The 19282-nt window shown below is 43.5% G+C and overlaps 2 protein-coding genes across 2 annotated transcripts in view; one reads left to right on the forward strand and one right to left on the reverse strand.

The window, feature by feature from the left end:
• The window catches only part of GATM (glycine amidinotransferase), a 250974-nt gene that overhangs the window by 193544 nt on the left and 38148 nt on the right, over positions 1–19282 (forward strand). The gene's annotated exons all lie outside the window — the stretch shown is intronic.
• Positions 997–19106, reverse strand: FSD2 (fibronectin type III and SPRY domain containing 2). Its single transcript, XM_063142577.1, has 12 exons — positions 18616–19106; positions 18417–18512; positions 16665–16898; positions 15926–15948; positions 14701–14822; positions 10721–10885; positions 9109–9243; positions 7387–7540; positions 6559–6692; positions 5481–5613; positions 1528–1704; positions 997–1449 (listed from the first exon to the last, which is right to left on the reverse strand). Exons 1-12 carry the CDS (start codon positions 19009–19011, stop codon positions 1200–1202), a joined length of 2019 nt encoding a protein of 672 aa, XP_062998647.1. The 5' UTR covers positions 19012–19106; the 3' UTR covers positions 997–1199.

The following is a 19282-nucleotide window of genomic DNA, read 5'->3' on the forward strand; positions in this document are numbered from 1 at the left end:
TCCATTCAAAGACATGGAATGGAAGTTAGCTCTATACTGCTGATGGGTGCCAATTTGAAAATCTTTCTTCTATAGTGGGATCAACTGGTTTATGGTAATTGCTGACAATTCATGTTGTTTAAGAGATTATACACACATACCATTGATCTCCACCCTCCCAGTAATCCAGCCAAAGAATTGCTAAAGGCCAAATTAGATGTTTGGAAGTTCAGATCTTCCACCATCTTTTTCCCCCAGCTAAAATTAACTCTCTCCAACTCCAATTTGTATTGAGGCCATGATGTTTGGGCATTTGTCTAAAGACCTCCATTGTTTAAAGTTTTGGAACAAAGAAAATGGCTTGTTTTCCTTATGTGCGAAGAGTGACCGAGGGGAAATTATACATAACATAGAACAGTGAACAGATCACCCAGTATCTTTTCCTTGGTTAATACTGTTTGATTTGATTTTTTACCAAGTCTTCCTACTGAAAATAGCACTCAAGGTGGCAGGCTGGTGTATGTGTGTGTGTATGTGTATGTGTATGTGTGTGTGGATTGAGACCCTAGTGACTTTCCCTCATATAGTTTCCTGACTGCGATTTGTATCCAATCCTACTCCTACTTTAGAGTACAGCCATTGAAATGAATAGGACTTTGGTTAGACTAACAGCAGATACAACTTTGAAATCCCACCGCTTATTTATTTATTTGATTTGTACCCCACCTCCCTACCAAGAAAAAGGCACTCAAGATGGCTTACAATCACAAATAAAACTTGATTGGAACAATACCTTAACAACAATAGAGGAGAAAAAAAGTGACCATGTTATACCTTTCTTATTCCACCCTTGTATACAAACAGTTGCCAGATAAGCTGGAAGGCCTTTGGGTAATGGCTGAGACAGATTTGGGTTGTTGTTGTTGTTATTTGTCTATTATTTGTCACTGCATTGCCGGTTACTATTTCTTTTTCTGTCTCTCTCCTGCTGTATCATTTTCTACATTTTCCATCAGATTCCAAATACCACCTTAGCTTCATTTTAAATTTTGTTCGTAAGCCTGCTTGAATTATTTTATTTAAAAAGAAGTGTGTGTGTGTGTAAATAATAAATATAAGTAATAAAGCAGATTAAAAGAGATGACATTGTTGTGACAGTCAGCTGAAGATTTACTAGAGTTATGCATACGTCAGGTCTGATGAAAAGCGGCTACCCTTGATCACAAAATGGCACCTGGGGGCATCTTGATGCCATTTCGAATCCTGAGCCTGCTGGGTTCTTCTAGGGCAAAACAGGGACACACAAAATCCTGGAAGCAGCTGTGGAACGTATACAGGTGTTGCATGGTATCGGCATTAAAAAACGACAGTGCCCCTTTGTTGTAGTCCAGTAGAAGGCCAATTCTCTGGGGAGCGACAGTAATCCTGATGTCTGGTGTCATCCCGTCATTCAGGAATTCGTAGGTATGTCTGCAAGAGAGGAAAGCTATTGAAATTAATCGCCCATAAAAGTGCAATCACACTGAAGGAGTCCAGAGGTGTTCCTACCTGGAAGGGCTGGCAGTGTGCCTCATACACCAGGAGGAGTGGCTTGCACCCAAATAGCTGTCTCTGGTCACATTTTCAAAAGCCACACCAACCCGGTATTCAGTATTTTCGTCGACGTCCACCTCCCAATAATGTTTTCCTCGGAATGGTATCGGGTATCCCATTATGGCAATGGATCTGGACAAAGGAAATCAGTCTGTTTCATTTCTAGGCAAATGTATTGATGGAGTCAGCTGACTTTATTGATGGACTTGTTAGAATGCGTTGAAACCATCTTCTGCGTACCTTCTCCTTATCCTGAATATCGGGAGTTAGCTAACATCTAGGACCTTTTGGAGCCATGGACGCATTTGAGAATTTGAGAAATTGCTGTGGGCACCACCACAAAATGCCTAATCTGTGGATTGTTGCTCTGGCATCTACCTCTCGCGTCTATGGATCTGAGGCTGCGTCATATTCAGCAACACCTTTTGCTTCATGATGTTGGACACCGCAATGTCTCTTTAATAGGGGATGGTCCAATTCAGCTAGTTGCTGGCGGTGCAATACAGCTAACACTTTTCGATGTATGTTTTGGCAATGTCCTTTAGCTTCTTTTTGCAAAGAGGTTATTACACAGAATCTGTTTGGACTGGAGCGGTCTTTAATATTCACTGATATTCACTCTCTTTTAAATTATTTACCTGCTTCATGGCAATTAACAAATGGTTGGTGTAACTGAATTCTCCAATATGACAACATCGAAAGGATAAATACTCGGGTCCTATAACGCAATGGATTGGGAACCTTACAACATTTTCAATATTTGAAAGGGTGGCATTCCTTCAAAGTATCCTTCAAATGGATACTTATTTGGATATTTGGTCCACTTTTGTTGCAGCCCATGTATAATTGCTAGAAGGCAGTATGCATTTCATAAAAATCCATGTATATTCAAAAAATGGAAAAATGATAAAAAATATTTTTGGGTGCCAGTGTTAGTCTAGGACAGTGGTTTCCAAACTTTTTCAGGTAACCGCCCCCTTGGTTCCACAAACTCATGCCCAGTGCCCCCTACCCTACACTATAAAAATCATTATTCAGAATAGCGGTTTTCAACAACCCACTAAGAAAGATAATAATAAAATTCAAAATAGTAACAATTAATTGAATATTTATTCAAAATCCGAAGCACCCACCGCAGGCTTGCAGAGGGAGGGAGGGAAAAGAGAGCGAACGCTTCTGTTTTGCAGCCGGCGTGGCGGGGCACACCAAGCAGGGTGTGTCTCTTCATTAGCGTTTTGATGCTTTTGAAACATTTCAATTCACCGTTAAAAGGACTCTTCTTAAACGGTATTAATACATGTGTGGATTCTTCCCCTATATGGCTTGCGACCAAACTACCTTCTCCCATTAAAATGTCCCTGGGTTTTAAGACCTTCTGGAGAGGCGCTTCTTGGAAAAGACCACCTCGAGTGCCCCCCTGACATCCCTTTTCCTCTTAGCACCCCCCTGCCGCCCCCTTGCCTCTTAACGCCCCCCCTATGCAATCCCACCGCCCTCAAGGGAACCACTGGTCTAGGACAAGACTGTTGGACATATAGAGAGGTTATAGATCTGATTCATCATCATATTTATAGACCATTTATATTTGCTAGGGAATATTTACCACTCATCTGCCCAGTGACACAGAAATCAAGATGGTGGAACTTACCACATCTTAGGAGCTGGCCATTGCAGGGTTAAAAGAGGCCAGGCTCAGCTACTATAATGTTAGCCAATTGTTTCTACGGAAGACCACTTTTAAAGGGAACTGATGATTTTTGCAGGGTTAAAAGAGGCCAGGCCAGGTGTGGCTACTCTGCTGTTTTCCAATTGTCCCTACGGAAAACCACTTTTAAGAGGAACTGGTGATTCATGAACTCTCTCTGAGTATTACCCAACAATGCCAGCAGTGTGCTGCAAGGAGGAAAGACTTTTGGCATATCTGCATGTGTCAAATTCTGTGTCAGTTAATGTTTCTATAGCAATCATGGCCACTTTTAGAATTAAGTGGGAAGTGGGGGGGGGGGGGGGAAACCCAGCCACCTCCTTCAGAATCTGGTGATGTGTGTAAAATTATAGATTGCCATTAGGCAGCACTGGGTAATTATGCACATTTTTAAACCCCCACAGCTGCAGGAATAACAGCACGGAGTTCTTACGGTGTCTGACGACACTCACCTTTTTATTATTTCATTATTTTGCATTTTGGACTATCTGAAGGCCATTGGGGGGTGGGAATGAGGTTCAAGTGCAAAGTCAAGCAAAGAGTGCAATTAAAATTAGAGGTGGCAGGTGGTTCTACCTGGAATCGATGGAAGACAAAGCTGTAATAGAAGGCACAATATACAAGTTCAAAGACGGTGTACAAACTAGCAAGTTAGAAGCTCATGGCAGATGGTTGAGGACAATCCGTAACCATTTCCCCAAAGTGTAGTTGCCTTGTTAGAAAGCTACCCAGCCTCTCCCCACCCACTCCCACAGCAAACAAACGCACAACTTTTCTGCACTGTCTCCAGCTCTACGAATTCCTTTTGAGGTGTGGCGACTGGAATGTGGTTGCCTCACAGGTTTGCGTAAACTCATTTATGAAATTGGCAGTTTTATTTTGGATTCCTTCCCTAACGATCTCTAGCAGGGAATTTGACCCCTTTCATAGCAGCCACACACTGGGTTGATGTTTTCGTCACACCAGTTGATGCTTCCGAACGGTCGGTTGACGTCTCTTCAACGGGATCCAGTAGTGCAGAACTGTTTTGTGGGGGTTTTTTTTACTAAGTGAGGAATCTGTGTTGGAAAGATATTCCCATCCGTGCAGAAGAAGCATCTCAGCAAGTCTGCAATGGTCTCTACTGGTACTGGGTCAATTTCACTTAATAATGGTGTCTACTAGTACTTGGTCAATTTCACTTTAACTGTCAAACCCATACAATGAGTATGGTCAAAGGATGGCATCTGCCCCCTGACTCTTTCAAGTAGCCCCTATGGATGATCTGGGAATTCAAACATGAAGCTTAAATCCAGTTCCTTTATCGATTTTCTGAAAATGTTATTTGAAGCAAGTGATTTTTACAATACAATTCCATTTGTAGAGTTGCTGTTCTTGAATTAGAATTAATTAGAAGGGGAGCAGTTACTTTATGGCTGGTTTACCAGGGAAATTATGAAAATGACGATAATGAGGACAACAACAAGGAAATTATAAAAATCAAAATCAAATGTGTATAATCCTATAAGAACTGTTATTGTTGGTCTTATTAACAAGTGCTACAATTACTACTAATGTTTATCATTATTATTATTATTATTTATTTATATAGCGCCATCAATGTACATGGTGCTGTACAGAGTAAAACAATAAATATCAGTACTGTTCATCTATGGATAAATAAATATCAGTACTGTTCATCTATGGATACCAGGGTGGTATACAAAAATGTAATAAAAAGCCATCGCAAAATAATTAAAATGGTGAGCAGAATCCAGTGGGGTGCTTCTGCCCCATCAATTCTCCCAATTCCGTTGCGCAAGTGGCCTTTACTGCTTGTACAATGGTAATTTAGCACTTCAGCAGCAACCCAAAATGAACAGAAACAGTCATTTCTGCAAGGAGGCAGGCTGGCAGAGTTCACATAAAGGAGCTCTACTGACATTTCTCCATCCAGAAACAAGCACCAAATCTCCCTTGCTTAGACAGTGGGTCCCACCTCTTGGCAGGAGCAGAAAAGAATGTGCGGGAGCAAAAGCGCCCCATTGGATTCTGCCTAATACAACATCAAATATTAAACTGCTGCGACAACGTTTTGACTCCTTTGCTCCGAGAAAGCGACAGCCATTTTAAACTCCCCAGAGAAGGTATTTCCAGAGGACATAGATCCTAGTTATACAAGCAAAGCTGAAATAAAATTGTATGGGTAGGTAAGATTCTGTACCTTGTAAAATTATTTCCACTGAAAGGCAGATCGCTTCTTGGACTCTCCGTTTTACGGCACTCAATGGTCAATCCATCTTCCAGGACTGACAGCGAGGGGTGGGCTGTTTCCTCATTCAAAGTAAAGGAAGTGCCTGCAAGGAGATGGAATATTGTAACTGGCAGTGATCACTATATCCTGTGAGTGCAAAGGATTCCTGTACGAAAGCCCCATTCTCATGCACACACCTGTGGTGACCCTTGTGCCATAATCTCATGGTGCTGCATGTGAATACTGGGATGACAGGGACAGAGACTGAGAGGTAGATTTTTCTCGGTCCTACCTGTCCCCTTCATTTGGTCAACAATCATTTAAGAAAGACTCACACAAATGTCTCCATCCATGCAGTTCTAGTATTTGCAGCGGCAGGGCCGGCCCTACTGTTAGGCAAAGTGAGCTGGCCACCTCCTGTCCTCCTGTGCTCTGGTGCTTGCTTGTTGCTGGGCTGGTTGACTGTGACATCTAGTTGCCTTTGCCACTGGGTGAGGCCCCTGACTGGTCAAGCAGTTGCCTTCCTTTGAAAATGGAGACCTTTTCAGAGGTGGAGGGCTTATTTGGAAAGCTCTGGTGGTTATGAGGGCTCTCCGGTTCTTTGTAAACACACTTTTCTAGTCACTTGAAGTGAGGCAATGCCACTGCAATCTGCAGCCAGGCAGGCAGGCCGCCATGTTTTCCCACAATGCCTCTGGAACGAGGCTACCTCATGATGTAGGCCCAGTATTGGCCAAAAGGTGGGATACAAATAAATATTATAATAATAATGATGTAGCCTCATTCAGAATGCAACATTGTTGGCTGGGGAAAGGGGAGATGGCAACCCCGTAGGACTGCCATTCTGCCCCACCCCCACCCCCTCAGTCAGAAAAATGTTATTGTATTAAACGGCATTAACTGTGCCAAAATAATAAAAACGTTACATACAATTCAGGTGGCCAGGTGCAACATCCCATGAGGACAGTACTACAGTTTATTTTAGATCATTCCCAGCACAACATACCACATTTCACAGGTATTAAATGCAAAGTATTGTGGCTACTACCTGTGCTAAGGATGGAGACGGGTTCACTCTTTTCACTAGAGCCCCCCATGTTGATGGCTCTCACAGAGACGAGGTAATTGTGTCTTGGCTCCAGCTGAATCAGAGTCTCACAGTTTGGGATTCCTACGATGGACCTAGAGAAAAATGGAAAGAACTCTTGAGAATCACTGTTGTCAAAGGAGCAACAAACAAATGGTGGTCCTTGTGGAGCCTTTAAAAGAGGGAAGAACTAATGCAGAAAATCACTCCCCCCCCTTCCCCAAAATCTGCTGCTTTATATGTGAACAGGTTGGGCACAGAAATGAAGTCTATGCCTTATCCAGGGCAGGATCTACACTACTGCTTTATCACGGTTTATAACAGCGAGAACTTTTGAGGCCCAGGACACACTCCACATACTATTTTCAAAGTGTTATATCCTGCTTGGTGTAGATCTGACTCAGGTTACCCCCAAGACCCAGTGGTTTCTATTGGATTTAGGTGTGCCTACATTTCCCTGTGCTCAAAGGCTTTGAGATGCTGAGGATGCATTTATCTCCCAGTCTTCTACCTAAAAGTGGCTTACAGCACAGTCATCCAACCAGCAATTTCTAAACATGGTAGCAAAGTGCAACCCTGGGAACAAAGCCAAACACAACCCCAGCAGCAACAAAAGAAAAATATTGGTTACACATTTCAGCCAGCAACAGGAAAATTAGGCGTTGCACGTTAAAAAGCCAATTTAAATGGCATGTTTTCAATTTCTGGTGAACGACACACAACACAAAGCACTGTCCCTCAACCATTTGGCCATTTTGGGAAAATCTGACAATGAGTTAGAGCACTCACTCTGTAATAATGTCCCCATCGCCCCCATCTGTCAGCTTGGACAATTCAGCAGTATAGGAGTCAACAGGGTTCGTGTTCCCACATTCCCAGCGCACCAGCGCGGCGTGTTCACAGCTTTGGATGTCCTTACTTTTGATAACGGGTGGCAAAGGAGCTAAACACGTAGGAAAGAGAGACCCTCCTGAACCATTTGGCGATAAGACATGCTACACACTTTTTTAAAAAAAAGTGGTGGAGTCCTTGTTGATTGTTAATGAGTACAGAACTTGAAAACAGATAATCAAGGCCCAAATCGCTCACACCCACAATGGTGTAAGCAATGTCTTGCATTGCAACTTAAAGTGCTTAGTTTTGCCTGGATTTTGCCCCATTTTTTAAAAAAACAAATTTTATTTTATTTTGAAATTTTGGAAAATTAACACTCTATTTCCTCCCCCCCTCCCCCCTACATGCGATAGTCCAAGCATTCAGTCATTATAATAATAAATTAAGGCAGAAAAATACAAAATACATTATTCACATGAACCAGAGAGACCGATATAATAATAATAATAATAATAATAATAATAATAATAATAATAATAATAATATAATATTTCTTACCCGCCTCTCCCTTTGGATCGAGGTGGGGAACAACATTAGAACAGGAATCAATACATCTTAAAAATTCATGATTTTTAACATTGATCTGGATAGGCCTGCCGGAAAAGGCTAGTCTTTAAAGCTGCCTTAAAATCACACAGAGTTAATTTTACGAATCTCCTCCGGCAGGCCACTCCACAATCTGGGGGCGACAGAAGAAAAGGTCCTCTGGGAAACTGATGTCAGCCTAGTTTTAGCTGACTGAAGTAAATTCTCCCCAGAGGTCCTGAGTGTGCGGGGTGGACTGTATGGGAGAAGGCGATCCCGCAGGTAACCTGGACCCAAACCATTTAGGGCTTTAAAGGTGATGACCAACACTTTGTACTTTGCCCGGAAACTAATTGGCAGCCAGTGGAGTGATTTTAATGTTGGGGTAATATGCTCACCCCTAGATGTACCGGTGACCAACCTGGCTGCCATATTGTGATATGCTACAGGCAAAGTGTTAGGAAATTGAGTGTTACCAACATACATAATAAATTGATACCAATCCGTAGCAAATGTATCGTGTTCCCTACTTCCCTTTTGCCAATTGTAACTTGTTTGTTAATTTTTCAGATAAGGCCATCTTCCAAACCCGTGTCCACCAGCCATCCAATGAAACTCCTTTTAGGTCCTTCCAAAATTGAGCAATGACTAGTGTGGCTGCCGCCAAAAAAAACCCCAGCCAATGGCTTAAAGGAGCAGTTTTTGTTGTTTCCCAGAAATAGTCCTAAAAGTGCCAACTCTGGTGTTCTCTCCCACTGCTGTCCAAGTATCTTATCCGTTTCACCGAAGACTACAGTCCAAAACTTTGCCACTTTTACACAGGACCACCACATATCCTGGTTCCTTACATGCCCTCCAGCGCAATCCTGTCAATTCCTGGTGAATGTGTGCTAAACAAACAGGGTTCATGTACCATTTTTGAAGAACCTTCAAAGCTTGTTCCCTCATATTAATAGATACTGATTTAAATGGGATTTTTTTCCAACATTGAGTTCCATAATGCTTCCTCTACTTCTATATACTTTGCATAGTTCAAAACTCAATAAAAGGCTGCTGTTAAAAATAAAGAACTGAAGCCTGGAATGCATTTACCTGTCATGTAAACAGCTATTTCACTCGCTGAACCGACCCCAGTTCTGTTTAGCGCTTTCACCCAAAATTCGTACTGTGCATTCGGCACGAGGTTCGTAACGGTGCAGTAAGTCTCTTTCACGTTTAGCACAAACTCTGCAATGGGAAAGGACCAGGATTAGGTAGTTGTTATAAGCTGGCACTTTCTGAAACGCACTCCTGAATGGTAACCATTTTAATATTGGGGGCACGATTTTATATTTTGGAGGCAGGAGTTTCTCAGCCAGATTTCAAGGTTTGGATGTATTCAAAATTTAAAAAACTAACAAACCAAAACCAAAAACCAGTGAACAAACCAACAAGGCCCAAACAAAACAGGCCACAATGTTTCTCTTGGCTTTTTAAAAATTGTGACTATCTTTCCATGACAACCTTTTAAGTATTTGAAGAGTGCTCTGATGTCTCCCCTCCATCTTCTCTTCTCCAGGCTAAACATGCCCAGAACTGGGCATGTTTAGCCTGGAGAAGAGAAGATGGAGGGGAGACATCAGAGCACTCTTCAAATACTTAAAAGGTTGTTACACAGAGGAAGGCCAGGATCTCTTCTCGATCCTCCCAGAGTGCAGGACTCGGAATAACGGGCTCAAGTTAAAGGAAGCCACATTCCAGCTGGACATCAGGAAAAACTTCCTGACTGTTAGAGCAGTACAACAATGGAATCAGTTGCCTGGTGAGGTTGTGGGCTCTCCCACACTAGAGGCCTTCAAGAGGCAGCTGGACAACCATCTGTCAGGGATGCTTTAGGGTGGATTCCTGCATTGAGCAGGGGGTTGGACTTGATGGCCTTGTAGGCCCCTTCCAACTCTGCTATTCTATGAGTCTATGACTCTATGTCTCATGATGGCTAGCAAGATTTTGTTGAATCGAAGGTGAAATAGGTTTTTTGTTTTTAAGCAGAGAGATTTATGTTTTTGACATGGTGTGTGTGTGTGTGTGTGTGTGTGTGTGTGTGTTAGTGTTAGTGTTATAATTGCCCTCAATATGCAATGACTTCAGTTATGTGCAATAAAGTTTAGTTATAATTGGGGTATCGGGTCTAGGAGAATGGGCATAGATTTCATGGAGAAACGTTCTGAAGGAAGTAAGAAAGATGAGATCGTAAAGCAAGGGTCAAAACAGCAAGGCTACTCATCATAAATATTCCTGAGAAATAATCGTCTGGTTTGGCTTTTGTGGTGTTTTTTTTTAAAGGAACTTGTAAGTTGTTTTATGAAAAGGTAACGCGTACAGTTGTTATCATCCCCACTACTCTGAGAATTAGTTGCTGGGCAGGATAACAAGGGGTATATAATGACCACTGCAACTGGTGTCCCAGTTTCCAGTTCAGTGTTTAATCATTAAAGTAAAACAACGTTACTGGGTTGCCATCGTTATACTTGGTTGTAACAAGCCCCATGTAGCAGACTGTCCATCATTTGCCTGGTTAGAAAGCTGCAACCCTGTTCAGGCTGCTTCACTTGCCATAGATCCGCATGATGCCCGAACACACCCAAAGGCAAGACGTTTTGCCACTAGATTAGCCGTGCTCCCCCCCCATCCTCAAAAAACCTCATTGGGTTTTCCATCTGCTCACCAGCTTGCTCCTCCTTCGATGTATCATTGTTTACTCGTTTGTAGTACAGCTGGTAGCTTTCGACGATATCTTCTGAAAAGAAGCTCCAGCATACTCTCACAGATGTACCAGTAGCCGAATTGGGATCCTGGGAGTTCATCACTGGCGCACAAGGAGGCGAAGGAACTGGAATAAGGAGTGGGGGAGAATCTGTTCAGAGACTTTTACACGACAGAGGTCAAAAGTCAGGAAATTTCTATTCAACATCATTAGAAGCTGCACTACCCTGGGACAGACTATAAGGGAGCAATCCTAGGGGCCCTCGACACCATCGAAGCAGGTATGGGATTGTTCACATTCCTGGAGCTAATTGGATGTAGCGCTCAGGCCTTGCAAGCAAAGCCTGAGTTCCCTTCCCCTCCTCCTTGCAGCTGGCATGGAGAGAAATGCTCTGGTTGCCTCTCTGAGATCTCCAAGGAAAAAGTGACCTTGGACAGGACAGAAAAGAGTTGAGTTTGTTAGCAAGAAGGGGAGGGAACTGGGGAAGCAAGGATACAAGCTATCCCTAGCCTTCCCCAGCCTCCTTCCCTCCTGCTCTGCAGAGCCCTAGCTAGATGGGCCAAAAAAAATGCCCATCTAGCAAAAATGCCCATCTAGCAAAAAAAATGCCCATCTAGCAAAAATGCAGAGCAGGAGGAACACAGAGGCAAAGATCGCCTCTGCACTCCTTGCACCCTGCATGTGATGCTCGTCAGCCTCTAAGTTCAATGGGTGACAGCCTTCCAGACAGGATTGCATCCTAAATCCATCTAGCCTGCTATTGGCTATTCCTGGCTCTAACAGTCAGGAACCTTTTTCCTGTTGATGTCCACATTAACTCAGTCGAAACCTCTCAGGCTCCGCAGCCCAACAGTAGATGCAGCTGAAGCCAAATGCGGGTGAAGTTACAGCTGTGGCTCTTACTTTTGTTCAATAAGCAATGGTGGGGCGGGGAAGAGATATTTGCATCCAGGCATTCTCCTTCTTCGCCAACTTGTGCAAGCTTCCTTCCGCCCACTTTGTAGGGGACAGAGCAGGAAGGAGTAAATAATAATAATGGAGAGAAGGGCTGGTGAGGGTGTGTGGCCAGGGGGAGTCCACTGGTCTGGAGTGAGAGATCTGGAGGTTCCTCCCTCCTGGTTTACATGAGAGATGGAAATGTATGGATTTTGTTAAATTCATTTCGTCTGTGTTGCATGGATGGTCGGGCATCTTTTTCTCTGCCACCCACTCATTGAAAGAATCAGATTTTTCTCAGTTTCCCAAACATGTACTCAGGTTGAAAAGTTGCTCAAATATGCACTTCCAGAAATGATCCAATCCCCCCCTTTTGTGCAAATCATCCCCAATACTGCATTTTCATGCTTTAGCCCATAGAGGACTATGTGCATTTTCGGTTGCTCTCTGAAAAGATGTTTTGTATTTTTGTACAACTGAATTTTTGTACCATTACAGAAAGTTAAAAAAAAAAGTCTGCAAGTCTACAGAATCTGTGTGATGTGCAAAAAGCTGTCTGTTGCAGAATCCACAAATCAGATTCACAGAAATCTAATCTCATTTTAATCCATTGCAGCTTTCTTTGCCATCCCTGGTCTACGCTGACTAGGAGCATCTCTTTCATTTCCCCTCACTTTCAACCTGCTTTTCTTTTTAATTAGAATCATAGAATAGTAGAGTTGGAAGGGGCGTATAAGGCCATCAAGTCCAACCCCCTGCTCAATGCAGGGATCCACCCTAAAGCATCCCTGACAGATGGTTGTCCAGCTGCCTCTTGAAGGCCTCTAGTGTGGGAGAGCCCACAATCTCCCTAGGTAACTGGTTCCATTGTCGTACTGCTCTAACAGTCAGGAAGTTTTTCCTGATGCCCAACCGGAATCTGGCTTCCTGTAACTTCAGCCCGTTATTCCCTGTCCTGGGATCATCAAGAAGAGGTCCTGGCCCTCTTGGAGACGGCGGGGACGAAACCTGGAGCCTTATTCACACATGGCTCTACCACTAAGCACTGGCCCTTTAGCACTGCTGGTGCGTTGCTTTTACCTAATTAGATGGACGTGGAATTAGAATGCAGTTTCCACACCACCTTGAATCTCACCTTATATTATCCAACAACCCCTTTCTGCATGGCCACAGTCCTTCTGTAAGTAAAGCTCATTCCGCACAGCCTTTCTCAAATGATTAAACATTTCCTATTTGCAAATCATGCCCATGTTATTGTTTCCAGCTGAGCATGAACAGAGAATGAGTGATGAATTAGAGAATCTTACTGAATAGTCTCTCAATTGCTCCTTGAATAGCCTCTTTTAATTGTTCCAGTTCCATTTGCTGTTCGACTGAGAGGGGGGAAACTTTAACAATTGTTTTCCTTGCATTATTTTTCCTCCTTTCTGTTGTTTGTTTGAAATAGCAGGATGTTTCTAATTTGCTATACAAAAATACCCCCGCCCCATTTTGCTAAAGGCACAGGAGCTGGGGAGGGGAATCTAAATGGTGCTCTGCCTGTAGAGGACACACTAGTTGGGCTATAACTGGGTTTTACTGCAAACAACAACAAATAACCCCAAATGAGTCCTAGGAAAAAACTGGGCTGTGGCTATTTGACAATGGCGGTGCCTGGATTCTCCATAAGAAGTGAAAGAACACAGCAAGGCAGCTGGAGCCAGTGTCATGGGTAGGTGCAGTTAGGACAGCAGTCCCCTGGAGTTGCTCTTCCTCTTTATCATTGGTTGCCTGCCTCTTACGCTTGGAGGTAAGGAGGAGGAGCAGGAGATGTAGATTTGCATAAGGGTATCATACTGCCCTTATACAAATCGATGGTGCAACCACACTTAGAATACTGTGTACAGTTCTGGTCACCACACCTAAAAAAGGATATTATAGAGCTGGAAAAAGTGCAGAAAAGGGAATTAAAATGATTAAAGGGCTGGAGCATCTCCCCTACGAGGGAAGGTCACATCAACTGGAATTGTTTAGCTTGGAAAAAAAGGAGGCTAAGGGGAGACATGATAGAGGTGTACAAATTAGGCATAGTGTGGAGAATGTTGACAGGGAGGCATTTTTCTCCCTCTCTGAAAATACTAGAACCCGGGGTCATCCCATGAAACTGATTGGTGGGAGATCCAGGACAAATAAAAAGGAAGTACTTCTTCATGGAGTGCATAGTTAAATTATGGAACTCACTACCCCAAGATGTAGTGATGGCCAATCTGGATGGCTTTAAAAGGGGGTTGGATAAATTCCTGGAGGAGAAGGCTATCCATGGCTACTAGCCCTGATGGTTGTGTGCTATCTCCAGGATTCGAGGCAGTAAGCCTGTGTGCACCAGTTGCTGGGGAACATAGGTGGAAAGGTGCTGTTGCGCCATGTCCTGCTTGTTCATCCCTGGCCGATGGCTGGTTGGCCACTGTGCGAACAGAGTGCTGGACAAGATGGACCCTTGGTCTGATCCAGCAGGGCTCCTCTTATGTTCTTATGCCCCTGCCTACTTGCTCACTGCCTCTCAAGCAAACAGGTGAGAGCATCGATGAGAGCAGCTGGTGACAATGGTGGTGAGAAGGTAGACTCATTAAGGGTGTCTTGCCCTTGGGTCCATCGAAGGTGTTCTCATCCAACAGCTCTTGAAAACCTGGAGATGGCAATAATGGCAATTCTTGGGGCAGTATCTAACCGTATCATCCCGTTACCGCAAATGACGTTGCGCTAGCGGAAACTAGGTTCTGAACTATGCACTACAGAAGAAGCCAACCCAACCCAAGAAGCCAACCCAATGTAAGCCTATGCGGCAGGGTCTTGCTATGTACTGTTTTACTCTGTACAGCACCATGCACATTGATGGTGCTATATAAATAAATAATAATAATAATAAGTTATGTTTATGTGAGCGGTTTTGCATTCTGCTTGTGCAACGCACTGTGTGACCCGTTATGCAGCTGGCTGTGCCATTGCGTTTGAAACTATGAAAATACCTGGGAGAGCAGTAACAGAGTCCATTAGTTTTTGAACATCAGAGAAATCTAAGACTCTGGCTTCAAAGTCTGCTGGTGTTGAGAGGTCTACATCCACATCCTTTTTCAAGAATTTGTCCAATCTGTAAATACCACCAAAACCAACATTAGTTGATAACTCCAAGAGCTTGGCCATTTGTTAACGTTTGTGCTATCTGTTGTATTCTCTCCCCTCATCATAATTGTTCATATATTTAATTATTCTAATCCACTCTTTCGTTCCATAAATGGTCAGAGCGGCCTACAAAAGAAACAGCCATACAATGTAACAATATTAAAACCACAGAGTAAACACAATGACCGGGTTTGAACTATTGCTGCAATTTATTGTGGCTTATTCTTTCCTGCCACCCACCCCTCCATTGGTAAACATTATTAAATGGGGATGTTCACACAACCTGTTAACCCATATTCCGTGGTTGAGTGTGGGTTGTTGTTGAACCATGGCTTGTTTGTTCAACCGTAGGTTAGCGTGTTGTCTGAAACCAGGACATTTTCAGCAAGGGTGGCTTGTTAACCACCCAGAACAACCCACAACAAATCATAGGCTCGCAAGGTGGTTTGTTAAAGAAAAATAAGGCACACTCCGTGGTTAATAAGCCACCCTGTGGAAAATGCCGTAGCTTCAGTCAACATGCTAACCCATGAATCAACAGCAAAACACACTCAACCACAGAATGTGGGTTAGTGTGTTGTGTGAACCCAGACAATGTGAGATGTAGTGGTTAGAGTGTTGAGCTGGGATAGTGGAGACCAAGGCCACAGCTAGACCTAAGGTTTATCCTGGGATCATCCAGGGTTCGCCCCTGCCTGAGCACTGGATCCCCTGTGTGTCACCTAAATAAACAGGTTTGACTCCTGGACGATCCAGGGATAAACCTTAGGTCTAATGGCCCAATCTTATGGCCCAAGATTCAAATCCCCACTCAGACACGAAGTACACTCGACAACTGACCCGATCACTACCTCTCTCAGACTAGCCTACTTCAACGGGTCGTTGTGAGGTCGGAGAACCACATCAGCCACCCTAAAGTCTTTGAAATTAAAAAATAAAAAATAAATATTAGAGACGAGGAAACAGGTTACGCAGCTTAGAGACGAGAACCCAATATAATAAAAATATTCAACACATTAGTCTTGCATATGCAAGAGGGGGTGAAATCAAAAATCCAATGTTCAGTCTTACCTGTGGGTTGTAGCTACTGCAGTCTGTTGGAAAAAGAGAAAGAGGGATTTTCAATGATAGGGACATGTTGCAAATGTCAGTGCCCCAGAAAATGAGGGAATATAATGTATTTTTTTTTAAAAAAAATAAGAAGTTGTAATTATATAGTTTCCTAGTGCAATTCTATGCATTAGCCAATTCCTGGCTAATGCACCCCCCAAGCTAGTCTGCTCCCTTCAAGTGGGGACACTGTCCCATCACCAGCATTGAAGAAAGATTCAGCTGGCATCTAGTCAGTTTTTCTACATGGAATGGGAGGCGGCGCCATCTCGTCCTCCACTTCAGGCAATAAAAGGTCTTGGGCCATCCCTGATGCTGAATTATGGTTTAGCATTACATGCTAATGCAGCTGCGGTGTTAATTTACTCTGCAATCGCCTACCTAGCGGAAGCTTCTGAAGCCGGTGAGTTTTAGAAAACTGACCTCAATTTTTCCACTTTATCAGAGGTTTAACAGCACACTCAATCCCACAATGGATCTGATTCTATGAATTGTAGAACAGCTGCTTTTATTGTTCTTTTAATTTTGCAAGCCACTTTATTGGTGCTTTGGACAGAAAAGTGAGATAAAAATAATAGACTCAGTCTAAATTACCTTTGGACTATTTTCTGGGCCCCATTTGCACTGATCAGCTAATAATGGTCTTGAGGTTGAACATTCAGAATGCACTGAATTATTTGAGCCACACACATCTCCTTACCTTTATCACATCCACTTTATTTTCACGCTGACTGAGATCCTCAATGGTTTCTGTCAGCTCTTTACAGGTGTCCAGGTTTTCTCCGCAGTTGACTAATTGCTCATACAAGGCTTCCAGTTTCTCTTTCTTTTCTTCTCCCAAAGCCTGCATGTTTTCTTCATACCTTTGCTCCAACGTCTGCATCACGTCATTGTAACACCTCTCAAAGTTCTGCTCCTGCCTGGCAAAATCCTCCTGGAAAACATTTTGGATCTCATTGACCTTGCATCACCAAGGTTCAAGGAAGATCTGGTGTGGGCGTATCTACACTACAAACCTTTATTTATTTATTTATTTATTTATTTATTTATTTATTTATTTATTATTACATTTTTATACCGCCCAATAGCCGAAGCTCTCTGGGCGGTTCACATGGTTTTGAAATCAATTGAATCATGGTGGCTGTGGAAACTGTGGAATTGTACTTAGCTGACCTGCCTCTAAGCTGAGATATTGGAAATTGCTGGTAACAGGAAAAAACAAGAGGATCTTCCATGCAGGCCTAAGGTTAGGGCCTGTTTCTCTATGGCAGGGAGGGAAATCTCCACTACCCAAGTCCCCATTCCCTGCCATGGAGGCTACAAGAGACTTGGGGAGGAGGCGGAGGAGAGGAAATCCTTTGTTATCTCCCATCAGAGATTGGAAATTACATCAGGATTTCCCTGGGGGAGGCAATGTGCCCAACTCAGCAGGTGCTTGCCTTCTGTGTCCCCACGCTGGTTGCACCTCAATCGGGATGTGAGCAGTGTGGGAAGAAGGTGCCTTACTGAGCCAGCTCTTGCAATTGCTGGCCCAGTCCCTTTCTCTGCCCAAAAGAAAGAAAAGGTGGGCTGGACTGGGCCCAGATGATGACATGGGAGGAGAAGGAGCTTAGGGGAGGGGCCTGCCACCGTGAAGCCACCCGGTTCCCTGGCTTGGTCCAGCAAGGTAATCAGGCTCCTAGACGAAATGAGGTTGCTTTGCTCTATGGAAAGTTTTGTTGTACATGCCGAAACTTACAAAAGTTAGCTTCTGACCAAGTTCATGTTTATTTGATACTCGGTGTCCTCTGGTTCCAGTTTCTGATTATACCCTAGACAACTGCTACAAGGCAATATCATAGTGGCCTTATTAGCAGTGTTGTGAGTCTGAGAGGCTGGGCAAGAGACAGGGCATAGTCTGATGGCCCAATGGTGAAGTTAAGTGGGAGCAGGATTGGCAGGGCTCACTCTTTCTTAGGTAAACAACAGGTGATATAATAATCCCATGGTAACTAAATAGTTAGCCAATTGTTTCTAGAGACAGGATCATTTTAGGAACTTTCTGAATAGGAGAAACCAACCCGTTATGGACAATATGATCGAGGTGTCTGTGTGTAAGGAGGAATCAGAAGGACAGACTGCAGATTTGAGTCGGAACCAAGTTTTGGACTCTGTAAGCACTTTAGGATGTTGCTCGACTCCCTAGTGATCTGATGTAGGAGCAATGAATTTTGGACTATCTGTTGTGGTTCTGTGGTAGCCCCGTGGCAAATCCCCCTTTGTACTCTGCTTAGGATTGTTCTGTCAGTTAGGCCCTTTCTACACCTAAGGATTATCCCAGGCAGATGGAGGGATCATCCCTGTCTGCTCCCTGGATCCTGTGTATCATTTGGATGCACAGGGATGATCCCAGGATGATCCCAGGGGAAAAAGGCAGGTGTAGAAACGGCCTTAGTTGTTGGTCATGTCTTACCTCTACAGTGATAAAAATTTCCTCCAAGTGGCTAGAGAAACTCTCCAGGTGAGTGATCTGATCTTCCAATTTACATATGTTTTTCTGAAACTCATCCTATAAAAACCAGAACAACAAAAATAATGGCTTTAGTATACTGGCTTATTGTTTAGAGAGGGATTTCCTGCTCTGTGACTGGGTTGAACAACACTTTTCTTACTTTTGCGATTTCAACCACACTGGCCAGAGGAATGACTTCATGCTCATCATGTTCTCTACACCGTTGGTCAAGGGCTCTGATTGGAACACAGCACGTAATACAGTACGTATCTGTGTCTTCGAAGGGCTGTTTGTTTTCTGTGTCGTAACCAGTGCTAACGTTTCTGGTCTCGCTATCCTTTTCAGCTCCTGCATTGTCTGCGTCTTGCTCCTTAGAATCCACACTAGGGATTGTTGGTTTCTCTGAGCTCTGGGCCTCCCTATGTTCTTCAACAGCCAGATCTCGCCTTCGAAAGGGTTCTTCTGAAAAGATTTCAAAATCTTCCATTGAGTCGTAAAGATCCAGGTGATAAAATCTGGGGCTTTCCGCCTCATTCTCTTTGGAGAGTGGCTCCATTGTGGAATTGGAAATACTAGATGCCCGTCCTGAGATGCAGGAGAGGCAAAGTGAGCAGGAGAAGTAAAACGTGCCACAAGGTCTTCAGGACAGGTGAAGGATTACCTGTATAGCCATGGTAATATGAAAGAAGGAATGGAATAGAGAGGTTTTAGTAAGCAGAAGAACGCCCAGGTTAATTTGGCACAGATTAAACAGAGTCCTGCAGCATCTGAAAACTAAAGCATGATCCCATTTAACTGTTTGTCTGTGTCAGAAGTAGCCATGTGTT

Source organism: Elgaria multicarinata, chromosome 16, assembly GCF_023053635.1.
Source record: "Elgaria multicarinata webbii isolate HBS135686 ecotype San Diego chromosome 16, rElgMul1.1.pri, whole genome shotgun sequence".
Lineage (NCBI taxonomy): Eukaryota > Metazoa > Chordata > Lepidosauria > Squamata > Anguidae > Elgaria > Elgaria multicarinata.

Bases quoted from the DNA above. Each gene is read 5' to 3' on its own strand.
- FSD2 (XM_063142577.1), bottom strand. From the start codon at position 19,011: ATGGAGCCACTCTCCAAAGAGAATGAGGCGGAAAGCCCCAGATTTTAT. The intron at 6,693-7,386 runs GTGAGTGCTCTA...ATTTTTCTCTAG, and splicing joins GATGGGGACATTATTACAGA to GTCCATCGTAGGAATCCCAA. The intron at 1,705-5,480 runs GTACAGAATCTT...TCCTTTGTCCAG, and splicing joins AGTGGAAATAATTTTACAAG to ATCCATTGCCATAATGGGAT.